This window comes from Rhinoderma darwinii, chromosome 1 (genome assembly GCF_050947455.1).
Source record: "Rhinoderma darwinii isolate aRhiDar2 chromosome 1, aRhiDar2.hap1, whole genome shotgun sequence".
In the NCBI taxonomy this organism is placed as follows: Eukaryota; Metazoa; Chordata; class Amphibia; order Anura; family Rhinodermatidae; genus Rhinoderma; species Rhinoderma darwinii.
This window is the reverse complement of record NC_134687.1, coordinates 89,407,148-89,425,316: the sequence shown is the minus strand read 5'-3', so window position 1 is coordinate 89,425,316 and position 18,169 is coordinate 89,407,148. Positions and strand designations below refer to the sequence as shown.

The window sequence follows — 18,169 nt, the reverse complement described above, 5'->3', positions numbered from 1 at the left end:
CGCCCTTATTGCAATGTATCCCGCTCCGCTCTTTTATACATAAATCCTTTATGGTAAAGATATGATGCACATAGAATTGTATAGTCGGCTCCTGTGTCTTAATCATTCAGATGTTAACTCGTTAGTTTCTTTTAATAATGTATGGTCCCTGACAGGTGATAATAAATAATTCCTTTGCTTTGACACTTTGAAGTTTCACTCAGTTGTGATAACAAGGCTAAGGCTGGGTTCACACAACAATGTTACGTCCGTAATGGACGGAACGTATTTCGGCCTGAAGACCCGGACCGAACACAGTGCAGGGAGCCGGGCTCCTAGCATCATAGTTATGTACGATGCTAGGAGTCCCTGCCTCTGCGTGGAACTACTGTCCCGTACTGAAAACATGATTACAGTACGGGACAGTTGTCCTGCAGCGTGGCAGGGACTCCTAGCATCGTACATAACTATGATGCTAGGAGCCCGGCTCTCTGCACTGCATCCAGTCCGGGTCTTCCGGCCGAAATACGTTCCGTCCATTACGGACGTAACATGGTCGTGTGAACCCCGCCTGAGAGTATCCAGAAAAGTCTCCGTTCTTCATAGCGTGATTAGGAATAAACAGCCCCAGTGACACCTGCAGAAACGGCACCGTGGACGCGTTAACCCTTTGTGCCCACTGCATCCAGATATTAAATGCAAGTGAAGTGAGAGTTTTAAAATTCTCCTTCACATTTTGCATTTGAAAACCTTGTGGCGTCCAGGACTTGCTACATTCTAATCTGTGTTTTTTTAAATTTTCTTTCATTGTAATCCCGCCCTCAAATGGCGGCTGAAAAGTGATCTCAATATATTGGGGCAGATTAACTAAACCCTCTAAAATTTAGACAGCATAAACTTAGACCAGGCAGTCTGGAGATGCTCTAGATTTATCACGCCGTATGATAAATTTGGCGCATCTTGCTGGACATGTTATACACTTTTCCCTTTAAACCAACTCTTGGTTGGCTTAGAATTCGGACGCCTGATGTTTTGAACGGTATGCAGTAGTTGGAGCCGGAAACAGTTGGCTCCGACCACTGCATAGGGGCCGTTCTGCAGAACTGCATCTCTGCTCCCGTTCACTTGAATAGGAGAAGAGCTGCAGTACTGCAGCTCGGCCGCTATTTTGTGACCGGAGCCAGCTGATTCCGGCATTGACGTCCGATGCCCGGAGGCAACCGTAGCAGCTGATCGGTGTGGGGTCGTCAGTTGTCCGGTCATGGAAAACCCCTTTAAGGTATTACCTTTTTTTTCCCCTTAGGTAACAACAAGGTGTGTTATCACTGTACTTTACAACCATGCCTCTAGAAGGAAAATCAGATATGGATAGAATCGGTCTGTTCCATGAGATGGGCTACATTAGTATAGGAGACAAGTATGTTACTCCCTGTTCTAGTAAGTAAGCTTTATCAACCTTCAACATGTATAATGCTAAGGCCTTATGCACACGACCGGAGTCCACAAATACACTGGTCTGTGGCGGTCCATCGGATCGCAAAAAACCCATGTTGTACATCCGTGTGTCATTCGGACTTACGGATCCACAACGATTCACCAGTATTGGTGAATCTGCAACTGCGGACTGTAAAATGACTTGTCCTGAGCTTTTGCGGTCCGCGATGCAGCCCCCGCACCGATCCGTGTAAATCACGTTCGTGTGCATGGGTCCATAGAAAAGAATGGGTCCGAAAATATGCGGATAAATTGCGTCCAGAAAAATACGGTCATGTGCATGAGGCCTAAGATTTTTGTGATAATTTTGTAAATGACTCCTCAAAAGTGGTTGTGGTTGTATGGTGGCTGCTTTCTTCCGGTAACAGTGTCACCCTTGTCCATGTGCTGAGTGCTTTATTGCAGCTAAGTCCCATTAAAATGAATGGGACTGAGCTGCAATACCAGACACAGCCTGAGGACAAGAGTGATACTGGCTTTCAGAAATTCAGAAAACACTTAGGGTATGTGCACACACACTAATTACGTCCGTAATTGACGGACGTATTTCGGCCGCAAATCCCGGACCGAACACAGTGCAGGGAGCCGGGCTCCTAGCATCATACTTATGTACGATGCTAGGAGTCCCTGCCTCTCCGTGGAACTACTGTCCCGTACTGAAAACATGATTACAGTACGGGACAGTTGTCCTGCAGAGAGGCAGGGACTCCTAGCACCGTATATAACTATGATGCTAGGAGCCCGGCTCCCTGCACTGAGTTCGGTCCGGTACTTGCGGCCGAAATACGTCCGTCAATTACGGACGTAATTAGTGTGTGTGCACATACCCTTAGGGTATGTTCACACGCTGAGTCAAAAATGTCTTTTCAGACGTTTTTTAAGCCACTCGCGATTTTCACTGCGTTTTTTACGGACGTTTTTGGAGTTTTTTTCTATAGACTCAATGAAAAACGGCTCCAAAAACGTCCCAAGAAGTGACCTGCACTTCTTTTTCGCGGCCGTCTTTTTACGCGGCCGTTCTTCAAAACGGCCGGGTAAAAAAACGGCCCGTCGGAACAGAACGCCGTTTTTCCCATTGAAATCAATGGGCAGATGTTTGGAGGCGTTCTGCTTCCGATATTTCGGCAGTTTTTCGGGCGTGTACGTGTGAACATACCCTAACGGTGCATCACTATGCTAGAAGTATCACTGCGGCCAAGCTTTGTAATACAGTATATTACAAAGTTTTTTCTTTTTTCCATTTACAGGTTCCCAGTTTTTTTTAGTTTTTTTTTAAATCGGATAACCTGAGCACATCTTTTAAGTGAATGTTTCAGCTCTTATTTGCCTACCAAACTGGTCCCAGCGTTAGGTAGGTCTTGTAAAACTATGTGCCCACATACCTTTAGTTTGCTTTGTATTACTTTGTTTGTCCAGATGAACGACTTTATTGCCATATGCAAATGACTCTGCAAGGGCAACTCGGGCGGTCCGTTACCCTGTTGGTGCTCCTGTTCGCGCCATTTTAGCCTACTCAATTCTGTACCCCCGCTCAGGATTGACATCGGCACACTATGGCCACATCACTATCATCCTTACTGTTGGGTCGGCGTTGTGCAGACTAAAATGGCGAGAACAGGAGCATTAATGGGGAAACAAACTGCCCGAGTGGCACTTGCAGTCTTTTGCATATGGAAATAAAGTCGTTTATCTGGACAAACAAGGTAATACAAAGCAAAAATAAGGCATTTGGGCAAATAGTTTTACAAGACCAGTTTGTTCGGCATTTGGAGCTGACAGGTTGAGCTCTTGCGGATTTGCCTGTTGCAAATTTCACTTATTTTTTGTCAAGGAACAGTATTTTTACATTAATGGGGTTTTCCAGTTATAACAAATTGATGGTCTATCCTCAGGATAGGCCATCAATATCTGATCTGTGGGGGTATGTTCACACGAGGTCATTACGTCCGTAATTGACGGACGTATTTCGGCCGCAAGTACCGGACGGAACACAGTGCAGGGAGCCGGGCTCCTAGCATCAAAGTTATGTACGATGCTAGGAGTAAACCTAACTAGACTATTTCAAGCTTCCCTGACACTAAACCTAACTAGATATTATGTGAACTTCCCTGACGCTAAACCTTACTACGGTGATGGATCCCTAACGCTAAGGCTGGATTCACACGAGCACATTACGTCCGTAATGGACGGAACGTATTTCGGCCGCATGTCCCGGACCCAACACACTCTAGGGAGCCAGGTTCCTAGCATCATAGTTATGTACGATGCTAGGAGTCCCTGCCTCGCTGCCGGACAACTGTCCCGTACTGTAATCATGTTTTCAGTACGGGACAGTTGTCCGGCAGCGAGGCAGGGACTCCTATCGTCGTACATAACTATGATGCTAGGAGCCCGGCTCCCTGCACTGTGTTCGGTCCGGGACTTGCGGCCGAAATACGTCCGTCAATTACGGACGTAATGACCTCGTGTGAACATACCCTGGGGGTCCGTCTCTCGGAACCCTTGCCGATAAGTTGTTTTGAAATGGCTGCATTACTTTATAAGATGAGAATAACCCTTTAATGGTTCTTATTGTTTAATTTTCAGAGATATATCATGGAATTTTAACAGACTTTAGAATGTAATAAAACCATAGATGATGAAATTGTGTTTGAGTTTCTCACCATTCTGTGTGCGCTAAATAGTCTGGACATCATGATCATACATTTTGCATACAATGACATAGTGAGGGGAATATATCAACAGATGTCCTCCAGTTTTTTGGCTCACTTTATTTGCACTTTATTTGATATGACTATATACATTTTTTATATTACCATTTATTGCACTGTTTTATATATTTTCATAATTTTATATTTTAAAGATATTACATAAAATGTAGTTGTATTTCTAATGGCACTGATGAATTTTATTTCTGACTTGTATGGCAGGGTGTCTGTCTTATATTAGATATTTAAATATACATTATTTTTGTACCGTATGTTCACTTTAATCATCACTTGCATTGGCTAGCATTGTTTTTATATATTTCATAGGATAATGGAAATGTAAACATTTTCATGCAATCTGCCATCACTACTGCTAGGTTTTATAGGTGCCATCATAGATATATTTCATCTATTCAATAGCCTGCATTGCTTTTAACCCCTTCCCTCTTTGGCCACTTTTGACCTTCCTGACAGCCTCATTTTTCAAATCTGACATGTTTCACTTTATGTAGTACTAACTTCGGGATGCAAGTGATTCTGAGATTTTTTTTCTCGTGAAACATTGGACTTTATGTTACTGCCAAAATTTGCTCGATACATTCAGTATTTAATTGTGAAAAACACACAAATTTAGGGAAAAATTGCAAAAATTAACATTTTTCTAAATTTAGATGTATCTGCTTGTAAGACAGGCAGTTATACCACACAAAATTGTTGCTAATTAACATCCCCCATATGTCTACTTTAGATTGGCATAGTTTTTTAAACATCCTTTTATTTTTCTAGGATGTTACAAGGCTTAGAATTTTAGCAGCAATTTGTCACATTTTCAAGAAAATTTCTAAAAGCTATTTTTATAGGTACCAGTTCAGTTGTGAAGTGCCTTTGAGGGCCTTATATATTAGAAACCCCCAATAAGTCATCCCATTTTAAAAACTTCACCCTTCAATGTATTCAAAACAGCATTTAGAAAGTTTCTTAACCCTTTAGACGTTTCACAGGAATTAAAGCAATGTAAAGGTGAAATTTACAAATTATTTTTTTTTTTGCAGAAATTCATTTTTAATTAATTTTTTTTGTAACACAAAAAGTTTTACCAGAGAAATGCAACTCAATATTTATTTCCCAGGTTCTGCAGATTTAGTAAATATCCCACATGTGGCCCTAGTGTGGTAATGTACTGAAGCACCGGCCTCAGAATCAATGGAGCACCTAGAGGATTTTGGGGCCCTTTTATTAGAATATATTTTAGGCACCATGTCAAGGTTTGAAGGGCTCTTACGGAGTGGAAATCCCCAAAAAGTGACCCTATTTGGGAAACTACACACCTCAAGGAAATTATCTAGGGGTATAGTGAGCATTTTGACCCCACAGGCTTATTGCAGAAAGTATTGGAAGTAGGCCGTAAAAATTTAAATCTTAATTTTTTTCAAAGAAAATGTAGGTTTAGCTAATTTTTTTTCATTTCCACAAGGACTAAAGGAGAAAAGCACCACAACATTTGTAAAGAAATTTCTCCTGAGTAAAACAATATCCCATTTGTGGTCATAAACGGCTGTCTGGACACTGCAGGGCAGGGCTCAGAAGCGAAAGAGCGCTATTTGGCTTTTGGTGCTCAAATTTAGCATGAATAGTTTGCGGAGGCCATGTCGCATTTGCAAAGCCCCTAAGTGGAAAAAACAGTGGAACCCCCTCCACAAGTGACCCCATTTTGGAAACTACACCCATTGAAGAAACTATCTAGGGGTATAGTGAGCATTTTCACCGCACAGGTTTTTTGCAGAAATTATTGGAAGTAGGCAGTGAAAATTAAAATCTAAAATTTTTCAAAGAAAATGTATGTTTAGCTAATTTTTTCTCATTTCCACAAGGACTAAAGGAGAAAAACCACCAAAAAAATTGTAAAGCAATTTCTCCCGAATAAAACAATACCCCACATGTGGTCATAAACGACTGTTTGGACACACAGCAGGGCTCAGAAGGGAAAGAGCACCATTTGGCTTTTGGAGCTCAAATTTAGCAGGAATGGTTTGCGGAGGCCATGTCACATTTGCAAAGCACCTGAGGGGACAAAACAGTGGAAACCCCCCACAAGTGACCCCATTTTGGAAACTACACCCATTGAGGAAATTATCTAGAGGTATAGTGTGCATTTTGACTGCACAGGTTTTTTGCAGAAATTATTGGAATTAGGCCATGAAAATTAAAATCGAAACTTTTCCAAAGAAAATGTAGGTTTAGCTAATTTTTTTCATTTCCACAAGGACTAAAGGGGAAAAAGCACCGCAACATTTGTAAAGCAATTTCTCCTGAGTAAAACAATATCCCACATGTGGTCATAAACGGCTGTCTGGACACTGCAGGGCAGGGCTCAGAAGCGAAAGAGCGCTATTTGGTTTTTGGTGCTCAAATTTAGCAGGAATGGTTTGCGGAGGCTATGTCGCATTTGCAAAGCCCCTAAGTGGAAAAAACAGTGGAACCCCCCCCCCCACAAGTGACCCCATTTTGGAAACTACACCCATTGAGGAAATTATCTATGGGTATCGTGAGCATTTTGACCGCACAGGTTTTTTGCAGAAATTAATGGAAGTAGGCAGTAAAAATGAAAATCTACATTTTTTCAAAGAAAATGTATGTTTAGCTAATTTTTTCTAATTTCCACAAGGACTAAAGGAGAAAAACCACCCAAAAATTTGTAAAGCTATTTCTCCCGAGTAAAACAATACCCCACATGTGGTCATAAACAGCTGTTTGGACACACACAAGGGTTTAGAAGGGAAAGAGTGCTATTTGGCTTTTGGAGATCACATTTAGCAGGAATGGTTTGCGGAGGCCATGTCACATTTGCAAAGCCCCTTAGGGGACAAAACAATGAAAACGCCCAAAAAGTGACTCCATTTAGGAAACTACACCCCTTGAGGAATTCATCTAGGGGTGTAGTGAGCATTTTGACCCCACATGTTTTTTACAGAATTTTTAGAATTGGGCAGTGAAAATAAAAACAATCCCTTTTCTTCAATAAGACGTAGCTTTAGCTCAAAATTTTTCATTTTCCCAACAAATAAAGGAAAAAAAGAAACCCAACATTTGTAAAGCAATTTCTCTCCAGTATGGCAATACCCCATATGTGGTAATAAACTGCTGTTTGGGCACACAGTAGGGCTCAGAAGGGAAGGAGCGGCATTTGGCTTTTTGAGTGCAGATTTTGCTGGATTAGTTTCTGGGCGCTATGTAGCATTTGCAAAACCCCTGTGGGACCAAAAAGTGGCAACCCCCCAGAAGTGACCACATTATGGAAACTATACCCCTCAAGGTATTCACCTAGGGGTGTATTGAGCATGTTAACCCTGCAGGTGTTTTGCAGAAATTAGTGTGCACTCGATGTTGCAGAGTGAAAATGGGACTTTTTCCATAGATATGGCAATATGTGGTGCCCAGGTTGTGCCACCATAATAAGACAGCTCTCTAATTATTATGCTGTGTTTCGCGGTATTAGAAACACCCTACATGTGGCCCTAAACTTTTGCCTGGACATTTGACAGGGCTCAAGAGTGAAAGAGTACCACGTAAAATTTAGGCCTAATTTGGTGATTTACAAAGTATTGGTTCACAATTGCAGAGGCTCTGATGTGAAATAATAAAAGAAACCCCTGAGAAGTGACCCCATTTTGGAAACTGCACCCCTCAAGGCATTTTTTAAGTGGTGTAGTGAGCATTTTCACCCTGCAGGACTTTTCCATAAATTATTGCACTGCGGATGGTGCAAAGAAAAAAATTTTTTTTTCCCTAGATATGCTATTTCAGTGGCAAATATGTCGTGCCCAGCTTATGCCCCTGGAGACACACACACCTCAAAAATTGTTAAAAGGGTTCTCCCGGGTATGGCGATGCCATATATGTGGAAGTAAACAACTTTTTGGGCACGCTGTAGGGTTCAGAGGGGAGGGAGCACCATTTGGCTTTTGGAGCGTGGATTTGCTTGGTAGTAGTTTTTTTGAGTATTGCTGGTGTTTCCGTTTATAATGTGGGGGCACATGTAAGCAGGGCAGAGAACATCAGGGGCATAGTCAGGTGGTATAACAATAGTGTAAAAAAAAAAACCAGTAAAATAATCGATAGATGTGTGTTACGCAGTGACACAATCCTTTCTGCACAGGCCACTGTCGCACTGATAAATGGTATCCTTCCTTATCCCCCTTTTGGTCCACACTCCGCACCTTTGCAGTTTGGGGAATTTTGCAGATATTGCATATTTTTTCTATCCTGGCTTATTGGAGCCTTAACTAATTTATTTTTTTCATTGATGTAGTGGTCTGAGGGCTGTTTTTTTGTGAGACGAGCTGTAGTTTTTATTGGTACCATTTTGGGGTACATGCGACTTTTTGATCACTTTTTATCCTATTTTTTGGGAGGCAAGGTGACTAATAAAACTGCATTTCTGGGGTTTTTTTTTATACAGTGTTCACCGTGCGTTATAAACGACATGTTAACTTTATTCTTCAGGTCAGTCCGATTTCGGCGATACCAAATTTATAGCACTTTTTTATGTTTTACAAGTTTTTGCACAATAAAATTACTTTTGTAAAAAGAATGTCGTTTTTTCTGTCGCCAAGTTGTGAGAACCATAAAGTTTTAATTTTTTCGTTAACGGAGCTGTATGGGGGCATGTTTTTTTGCGAGACGATCTATAGTTTATATAGGTACCATTTTTGGATAAATGCAACATTTTGATCACTTTTTATTCCAATATTTGTAGGGCAAAGTGACCAAAAAACAGAAATTCTGGTATAGTTTTTTACGCCGTTCACCGCATGGAATAAATAACATAATATTTTTATCGTTTAGGCCATTACGGCCGCAGCGATATCAAATATGTATGTTTTTTTTCTATAATAAAGGATTTTATAAGGGAAAAGGCCGATTGTGTTTTATTACTTGAAACTTTTATTATATGTTTAAAAACGTTTTTTTTTTTTACACTTTTTTTCAAGTCCCACTAGGGGACTTGAAGTTCCAACTGTCTGATTTTGTTTTTTCTAATACAGTGCACTACCTATGTAGTGCAATATATTAGATCTGTCAGTCATTCACTGACAGCAAGCCGATCAGGCTTCGCCTCCCGGCAGGGCTTAATCTGCTTCCGTAATGGCAAAGCTGGAGGACATTGTTAGGGCACATTCACACGTGGCGGAATTGCAGTGGAATTCCGCTGCGGAAAGTCCGCAGTGGAATTCTCCTGCAGCCGTTTTTTACATTTGTTTCTATACATTTTTTAGGAAAGTTAGTTCAGACGTTGCGGAAAACTGCGCTGCGGACCATAGGCTGCGGTGTGGAATTTTCCCTCCGCAGCATGCGTTGTCTATTGCGGAGAAGAAGCGGAATTTCACTGCGAATTTCAGCCTTTGCAATGCAAAAACTGAAATCTGTGGCAAGTCCGCTGTGTTTTCTGCAACGTCTGAATTACCTGTCAAATATGTAAACGTTAGTGCAGATTCGTTGCGTAATTGCCCCAAATCTGCACTAACATTTGCAGCAGAAAAATGCCACCATATCAGAACATGCCCTTAGGCCTCCTGTTGCCATAGCAGCAGTTGGCAACCCTGATTGCATGGTAGGGCTGCCGATCTGCTAGCAACTAATTTCGGTGTCCGCCATTACAGCCGGATGTCAGCTGTAATACACCGCTGACATCCGGCGGTGATGACACCGACTCAGCTTCGGTGCCATGCATTTGTCGTATGGATACGGCAAAATGCGGTAAGCACTAGCTTTCCATGATGTATCCATACGGCAAATGTCGGGGAGGGGTTAATATTCATGGTGTAAACAGTTTTATTTACACAGTTACCAGCACTATTTCTGTATTCTTTTGTATTTTTCTGCTGCTCACCTGGATGCGTTGTGTCCTGCGATCTTCCTCCCAACTCCGCTCCTGGTCCGTTCGTGCGCATGCGCCGGCTGCTCTTTCAATTAGCTCTCACCATTGGGTCGCACGCAGGTGTGTGGCTGGATGATGCTTGTCTCGGTTATTCACACAGCGGAATAGGGTCTCCCCTGCCTTCACTTCGGACGTCTTCTTTGGTGGATGCATGTTTCGATGGGAGACAGTGGCGCATGCGCCGATTTCTTCGGCCGGGTTGCTTGGGGGGGAGGGACGACTACATGACGTAGCGCACTACCCAGGTGATTTAGTTTTCAGTTTCATTTCCTCTGCATCATGTGGTCGTTTTTACCACATTTGATTGGTACACTTTTCATTTATCCTGTGCTGGTCTGCTTCCAACTTCACGCCTCCTGAGGTAAACTAATTAGAAACACGCGTCGAGGTGACCAGACATACCTCTGACTATTCACCTATAGGTGAGCTATTTGCATTCTTATGTTATTACCTGGCAGGACAATTAGTTATTATATACATATATATTTTTTTAGCTGTACTTTGCTAGGTTTTGAAGTTTCACTCTAACCTTTTCCCAAGCCTTACATTGTTTGTATGTGGCTGTATCTTTGAGATACCTCGTGTGCATCGTATTTTCACTATACTTCAAGCTGGGATTCACTTTATAATTTCATCACATAAACTTGATAGCTATTCCGTGGCTCGTTCACTTTTTCAATAGATTTTTGCTACATACTGTGTATGTATATATTATATAATAGCTCCTTATTCCAGTGTCATTGTGGTTCTTTACTATAATTCAGTGTGTCTATTGGTTCCTTTTGGTGATCCATCACTTATTTTATCATGTGAAATATCTTTTAATGTATTTCAATTCATATTTTTTATTGGCATAAATGGTTATGGTTGCATGACTCTTTTTTTCTATTTTAGTTGTATATTTGCATTGAGTTGCAGCTACGTTCAATTATTGGTTTGGACTATATATATGTATAATCAAATTTTGGCTGACGCCAGAGTTGTGCTAAGGCGTGTGGCTTTATATTTTTCTTGACACTTTCCAAAAATGCAGAGAAAAGAGGGTGGGATTTAGCCGGGGCTAAAACTGGTGAAAAATTATGCCACAAATCTACACCTGCTCATACCAGGCGTAGATTTGCATTTATGTTGCACGGACAGTGAAAGATGGGCTAAATATATTAAGCACCTCTTAATATATATCTATGCACCTCCTTTCCGCCAACGTAAATTAGTTTTAGACTGCCGTTTGACACGCCACTCTTAATATATTTTCACTTTATCAGAGGTTCAGGAGAAAGATTTGTGCTGATAATGTATTTATGTCACAGAGTATTGCTAGACTGGAAGTCAGAGTATCCACTTCTCAGCTGAGAGCAGGACTAGGTCTGTATAGGTTTTCACACTCTATATATAAACAAAAAGGGTTTCATCCAATGACCGCAAACAGAGATGTTTAAAAGCTAGAAATTGGAATACAAAGTATGTCAGAAAGTTGTGCAAACCTTTTTAGACTGTAATTTTCTTATGGTCAGGTACTATGTTCTGAATGAACAACATCCCACTATCTACTTCTCTACATTTCATGGCTAGGTTATGTTTTGTTTTTTTTTAGAAATAAAACAGCCTTTGATCAGTGACATTTTATATAGTTGTTTAAATATGACTGTATTGTTTCAGAACCATTTAATGAAGCTGCAAGTAAGAATAGGCAAATGTTTCCTGGTGGTGCCAAATCCATGGCAAATACATTAGGCGGTTACTTTGATACACAGTTCAAAAGAACATTTGAAGGTGAAGCTTACTCAGACCCATTAAAACAGAGGCGACAGTATCGTATGCAGCAGGCCAAGAAGAATGTGGGAAAAGCATTCCTCCCATCTAATGGGGAAAAAAAGGCGTAAGTAAAATTTTAAAACTTGCAGTCCTACGATTAGAGGTTGTTGAATAATACGATGGTTTAAGATACACTATATGGACAAAAGCATAGTTGCTAACAGTCCCGAACGCAGATACAATTGATTATTATGTCCTAGCAGGAAACTATTCGCTCCCTGCTTTGCCATTCACTCCTCCTGGAGTGGAATCCCCGGCCCGAGCTTTGCCGAAGCTCTGGCCGGGGATTTCACTTGTAGAGGGAGCCCCTATTATCATTGTCCATATATGGACAGTGACATAAGGGGCTCCTGCAGGAGCGGAATCCACAGCCAGAGCTTAGCCCAATGGCATTATTTACAGGGGGGTTGCGCTATCCACAGGGGGAGTGTGTGGCGCTATCTACAAGGTGGTGTGTATGGCACTATCTACAAGATGTGTGTGTAACTATCTACAAGGGGCTGTGTGGCACTATCTACAGCGGGATGTGTGGCACTATCTACAAGGGGCTGTGTGGCACTATCTACAGGGGGCTGTGTGGCACTGTGGCATTATCTACAGAGGGCACCATGGCATTATCTACAGGGGGTGTGGCACTATCTACAGAGAGCACTGTGGCCTTATCTACAGAGGTCACCGTGGCACAATCTACAGGGGGCTGTGCGGCTCCGTCTACAGGGGGTGTGGCACTATCTACAGAGGGCACTGTGGCACTATCTAAAACGGGGATGTGTGGCACGATCTGCAGAGGGCACTGTGGCACTATCTACAGGGAGGCCGTCTGGTTGTATCTACAGGGGGCAATGTGTGGCATTATTTACAGGAAGCAGTATGTGGCAATATCTACAGGAAGCAGTCTGCTGGGGGCAGTGTGGAGCACCATCTACAAGGGGCACTGATTGTGGCACTATCTATGCTGGTTTTTACGCTACCAGTAGTGGTCAGCACACATTGCCTAGTGATAAAGTGAGACATCACCTGCCTGTATACAACCAGAAAACCAAAGAGAGATACTGGCCACCATATTAGTTGTCGCCAAACTAGTGCAGAAATTTTTATTCGTGTATGTAAAGGATCTGCCAGACACAGCTTCTGTGTCGACGCCCGTGGTTAGTCAGAGTGCACCTGCTCCTAAGTCTGATCGAGTGACCTCTCCTTCTACCAATCAGGCTGGGAGGCTGAGGAGTGGGAAAGCCTATCACAGCCTGGCCAGACGGAGCTAGCTCCCGCCCTCTGTCTATTTATACCTTCACTTCCTGCTCCTCCTTTGCCTGTGATTCTCCTGTTTCCTGGCTCTGCTGCTGCTTGAACTATTTGTCCCTGCTTCATATTGACCCTGGCTTACTGACTACTCTCCTGCTCTGCGTTTGGTACCTCGTACACTCCTGGTTTGACTCGGCTCGTTCACTACTCTCCTGCTCTGCGTTTGGTACCTCGTGCACTCCTGCTTTGACTTGGCTCGTTCACTACTCTTGTTGCTCAAGGTGTTGCCGTGGGCAACTGCCCCATTTCCCTTAGCTTCTGTGTACCCTTGTCTGTTTGTCAGTCGTGCACTTATTGAGCGTAGGGACCCACGCCCAGTTGTACGCCGTTGCCTAGGACGGGCCATTGCAAGTAGGCAGAACTGAGTGGCGGGTACATTAGGGCTCACCTGTCTCCCTTTCCCGTCATTACGCCCCTATTAGCCACACCCACCGAATAAGTCATGCCATCATAAAAGACAGCCACACAGAAGAAGCCAAACACTAAGTGTCCCTGGAGAAAAAAAAAATGTTGACAACTATACAAAAGTATTGGGACACACATCCTAATCATTGAATTCAGGTGTTTCATTCAGTCCCATTGCCCCAGGTGTATATAAAATCCAGCACCTAGCCATGTAGTCGCCTTTACAAACATTTGTGAAACAATGGGTCATTCTAAGGAGCTCACTGAATTTGAGCGTGGTACTGTAATAAAATGCCACTATTGCAGCAGATCAGTTCATGAAATATCTTCTCTCATTCATATTCCACGTTCAACTGTGATTATTGCCAAGTCGAGGCATTTAAGAACCACAGCAACTAAACCACGAAGTCTCAGACCACGTAAAGTTACATAGTGCATAAAAGTCGCCAACGCTCTGTTGACTCAATAACTGCAGAGTTCCAAACCTCCTCTGGCATTAACATCTGCAACAAAAACTGTGCGCCGGGTGCTTCATGGCATGAGTTTCCATAGTTGAGCAGTTGAATGCAAGTCTTACATCACCAAGCACAATGTAAAGCACGTCGCCACTGTACTCTGGAGCAGTGGAAACGTGTTCTGTGGAATGAAGAATTGCGCTTTTCTATCTGGCAGTCTGATGGACGCGTCTGGGTTTGGCAAATGCCAGGAGAACGTTACCTCCCTGACTGGATTGTGCAGACTGTGGAGGAGGGATAATGCAATGGGGTTGTTTTTCAGGGCTTGGCCTAGGCCCCTTTGTTCCAGTGAATGGAAATCTTAATGCTTCATCATACCAAGACATTTTGGACAATAGTATGCTTCCAACATTGTGGGAACAGTTTGGGGAAGGCCCATTTCTGTTCCAGCATGACGGTGCCCCAGTGCACAAAGCAATGTCCATAAAGGCATGGTTGGGTGAGTTTGCTGTGAAAGAACTTGTCTGGCCCGCACAGAGCCCCGAACTCAACGCTATCAAACACCTTTGGTGAACTAGATTGCGGGCCAGGCTCTCTCGTCCAACATTAGTGTCTGACCTCACAAATTCTGGGTGAATGGGCAAAAATTTTCAATGACACACTCCGAAATCTTGTAAAAAGTGTTCCCAGAAGAGTGGAAGCTATTTTAGCTACAAAGTGTGGACCAACTCTATATTAATGCCTTTGAATTTAGAATGGAATGTCATAAAAACTCCTGTAGGTGTAATGTGTAGGTTTCCCAATACTTTTGCCCATATAGTGTAGCTGTGTATTGGTAGAATCACGGCACCAGCTATGTACCAGCAGGGTCGCACTTGTTTTTTGTCCTAGTACCAGAAACAGCCACACGGTCACAGAGTTAAAGAGGAGCTGTAGGCTTTCATGACATGTCTGTGTTAATAAATACTTGTATTTCCCCTGAAATAACAAATTTGAAGCAACTTTTCTTAGAATTCTGCGTTGTGTCGTTCCTCTATTTTTCCTCCTATAAATGTATTAATAAATTGAAAACTGGATGTTACCAGTTGGGGTGTGTTCCTCCACCATCTGACAATGTCCAATCAGTGCTGATAGTGCCAGAATATGTAGAGACCCCTTTTACAAGGAGAATGGTAACACCCAGTTGTCAATTTATTATACAAGCTTTTTTTATTCATACATTTTTAAAATGCTTTTTATGGCGTTTTTCATTTAGTAGATGCTTTTTTTCCTGGAAGCCCATGGGAAAATGCCAGATATAAAACACCATCCTAGAGCATGCAGCATTTTGAAAAAAACGCCAAGAACCGAAAAAAACGCACTTTAAGTGTAGAAAAACACCACAAACAAAATAATTATCGTTTGTAGTGCATTTTATATTTCACTATTGACGGTTAGCTAACATCTGATCACAGCATTTTTTTTGCAAATAAAAAAAACACCAGAATAAAAAGCAGCGAAAAATGCAGAATTTTTTTCAAATGAGGACACAACTCATAGCTGTAAAGTCTACGAATGGTCTGCAAACATTGAAGACCGTTCTTCTATTTAACAGGCAAACTGAAACCAACTGAAACAAGAAAAATACCATTGAAATCAATGGTGATGCAAACGGAAGCGATGCTTTCCGTTCATCTGTTCCTCTGACGGAACAGATGAATGGAAATCCTAAACGGAAGCCAACGCTGATGTGAACAGGCCCTAAGCCCAGGAGCACACACGCAGTTTGGTTGCAGTTTACGGAGGTTTTTTTAGGCTATGATCACACAGTTTTGATGCAGTTTTTGTGCCAGTTTCTGGTTCATTTTTGTTTAAACCAGAGGCCAGAAGTGGATCCAAAAGGAAGGAAAGGGATGAAGAAAAGACTGATGCACCTTCTTTCTTTTGTGTTAACTTCTGTGTTTGGCTCAAATAACTGAGCCAAAAACTGCCACAAAAATTGCATCAAAACTGTGTGTGTAAATAAATGTCAGGTATAATTCTGCTTGAATTTGTTTTTTGTTGGATATTTTAGATCTGGAGCTGGAAGTTTTTATGGGACTCTCAGTGGTCCGGTCCCAGCCTTCAGTGCTACAGTGAAACAAAGAAAATCTTATACTGCACCAGGGAAAAACTTCTACACAAACCCTCCCAAGCAAGGCACAGGATTTGGGTAATGTATTGCAGACTGAATATTTCATAGCTGGTTTTACATTGTGTGGCATTACTTAGTTGAGTTCTTCTTTACAGATATCCAAACCTCACCATTGGCAAAAACTATTCTTATTCCTCTGACAATTATGACATATCCAAAGAGCTCATGAAGGTAAAATCACATTGGGCTAATGGTCCTATCTTCTTCCATTTTATTGCGATTCCTTCTTCTTTTGATTCTTTTACTGCTCTCGTCTCTAAGCAGTGCTACGTATTGGCAGAATAAAGCATTTAAGGGTATATTCATACAGTGCAGTTTTTTGAAGTAACAACCAGGAGTGGAATCATAAGAAAAGAGAAGTAGAATCTTTCCTATATACTTCCCCTCCCTTTACGATCCACTCCCAGTTGAGACGTACACGCTAAACATTTCCATAGGGCTTCGTTATCCCGACGGAAGCCAAACGTGTGTCCTTTAGGCCTCTGTCGGGCTGGTATACGTCAGTACATCTTTTTTTTTTGTAGGATGGAATAGCAAGAGGTAGTAGACTATGATTTTCCATCCCAAGCGATCTGCAAAAAAAATGTATATTGCATGGTATACTTTTTTTTTATTTTTTAAATGAGTCTATGGGTGTTGCATGCCACTGTATGACATATGTCATAAGTATAGATTTAACGTATACGTCATGAGCTTGTCAATAGCTTTTTATGACGTATATGTTAAAAAGATACCATTATAGTCTAGGGGCGACATATACGTGAAACGGAAGTCTAACAGTGCTTTCCGTCACCCATAGACTAAAATGGTATGCATTTAACATATACGTAATGAACAGGGTCATGAGAGTTCATGACATATACGTTTAATGTATACCATTAAACTCTATGGTGACGGGTGCCACAGTTACAGCATCCGTCACACCTTACATTTAACGTAAACGTCTGATCTTTTTCCAGCGTATGTGCTAAATTTAGGCCAAAAACGTAATGTGCACATAGCATTAGTGTCACGTATACACCTTCACAGCATGTGACGTGGGTGTGAATGTGAGACACACAAAACAGAAATGCAGCAGATTTTCCCTGCAGATTTGCGCATTGAAAATCCACAGTGGATTACAGTCCCAGCCATGTGGATGAGATTTTACCAAATCTCATCCACAAGTTGTGGAACATTTTCTGCACAAAAATCAAAGAATGCTGTGGATTTTTAAATAAACATGCTCATTCTGTTCTGGATGTTCACAGCGAGAGGGCTGAAATCTGTGGCAAAATCCTTACCAAAATCTGCACATAACACATGCAACAAAATCTGCAATAAATTCACGACGTGTGTGTACTATACGGGTTAATTTATTTCCACTCACCCAATCTTGCAATCATCTCCCACTTGCAAATTGTGCAAATTGAGCAAATCAACCCAACCAGTTCGCCACGTCTGAACGTGACCTTAGGCTAGGGCTACACCTAGAATTTTTGTAGCGAGATTTTCTAAACTCAAGGGCATATTCACACGGCTTATTTTCCAGCATATTTTGGAGCGTAAAACGCTTGTATTATGCTCCGAAATACATTTTGAATCGCCTGCAAACAGCCTTTCATTGTTTTCTATGGTAAAAAGCTGTGTAGTCCATATGAAACATAATTTTATGCAGCTTAAAATGCAGCATAAAAATAAGTCTAGAAAAAAGTGCATGTCACTTTTTGAGGCATTTTTTTTTTTTTTATATTTACATTTTTTATTGAATTTTCCAACAATACAGAGGACATTCGTCTGAACAGTTAAGCATTACATCTCATGCCATATTATAAGTACTTTACAGACCATAAGGGGGGGGGAAACAGGGAAGAGAATATTGAACAGGGTAAAAACCCAGGGAAGGGGAAAAAGAAGGAAA

General features: G+C 41.8%; 1 protein-coding gene across 2 annotated transcripts in view; it reads left to right on the top strand.

The window, feature by feature from the left end:
• The window catches only part of CFAP96 (cilia and flagella associated protein 96), a 73,491-nt gene that overhangs the window by 3,994 nt on the left and 51,328 nt on the right, over positions 1–18,169 (top strand). For both annotated transcript variants that reach the window (XM_075860180.1, XM_075860181.1), the window contains exons 2-5: positions 1,283–1,416; positions 11,779–11,998; positions 16,150–16,287; positions 16,365–16,440. In XM_075860180.1, coding sequence (XP_075716295.1) covers positions 1,320–1,416; positions 11,779–11,998; positions 16,150–16,287; positions 16,365–16,440 — 531 coding nt within the window. In that variant the 5' untranslated portion in view covers positions 1,283–1,319. The remainder of the gene's footprint in view (positions 1–1,282; positions 1,417–11,778; positions 11,999–16,149; positions 16,288–16,364; positions 16,441–18,169) is intronic.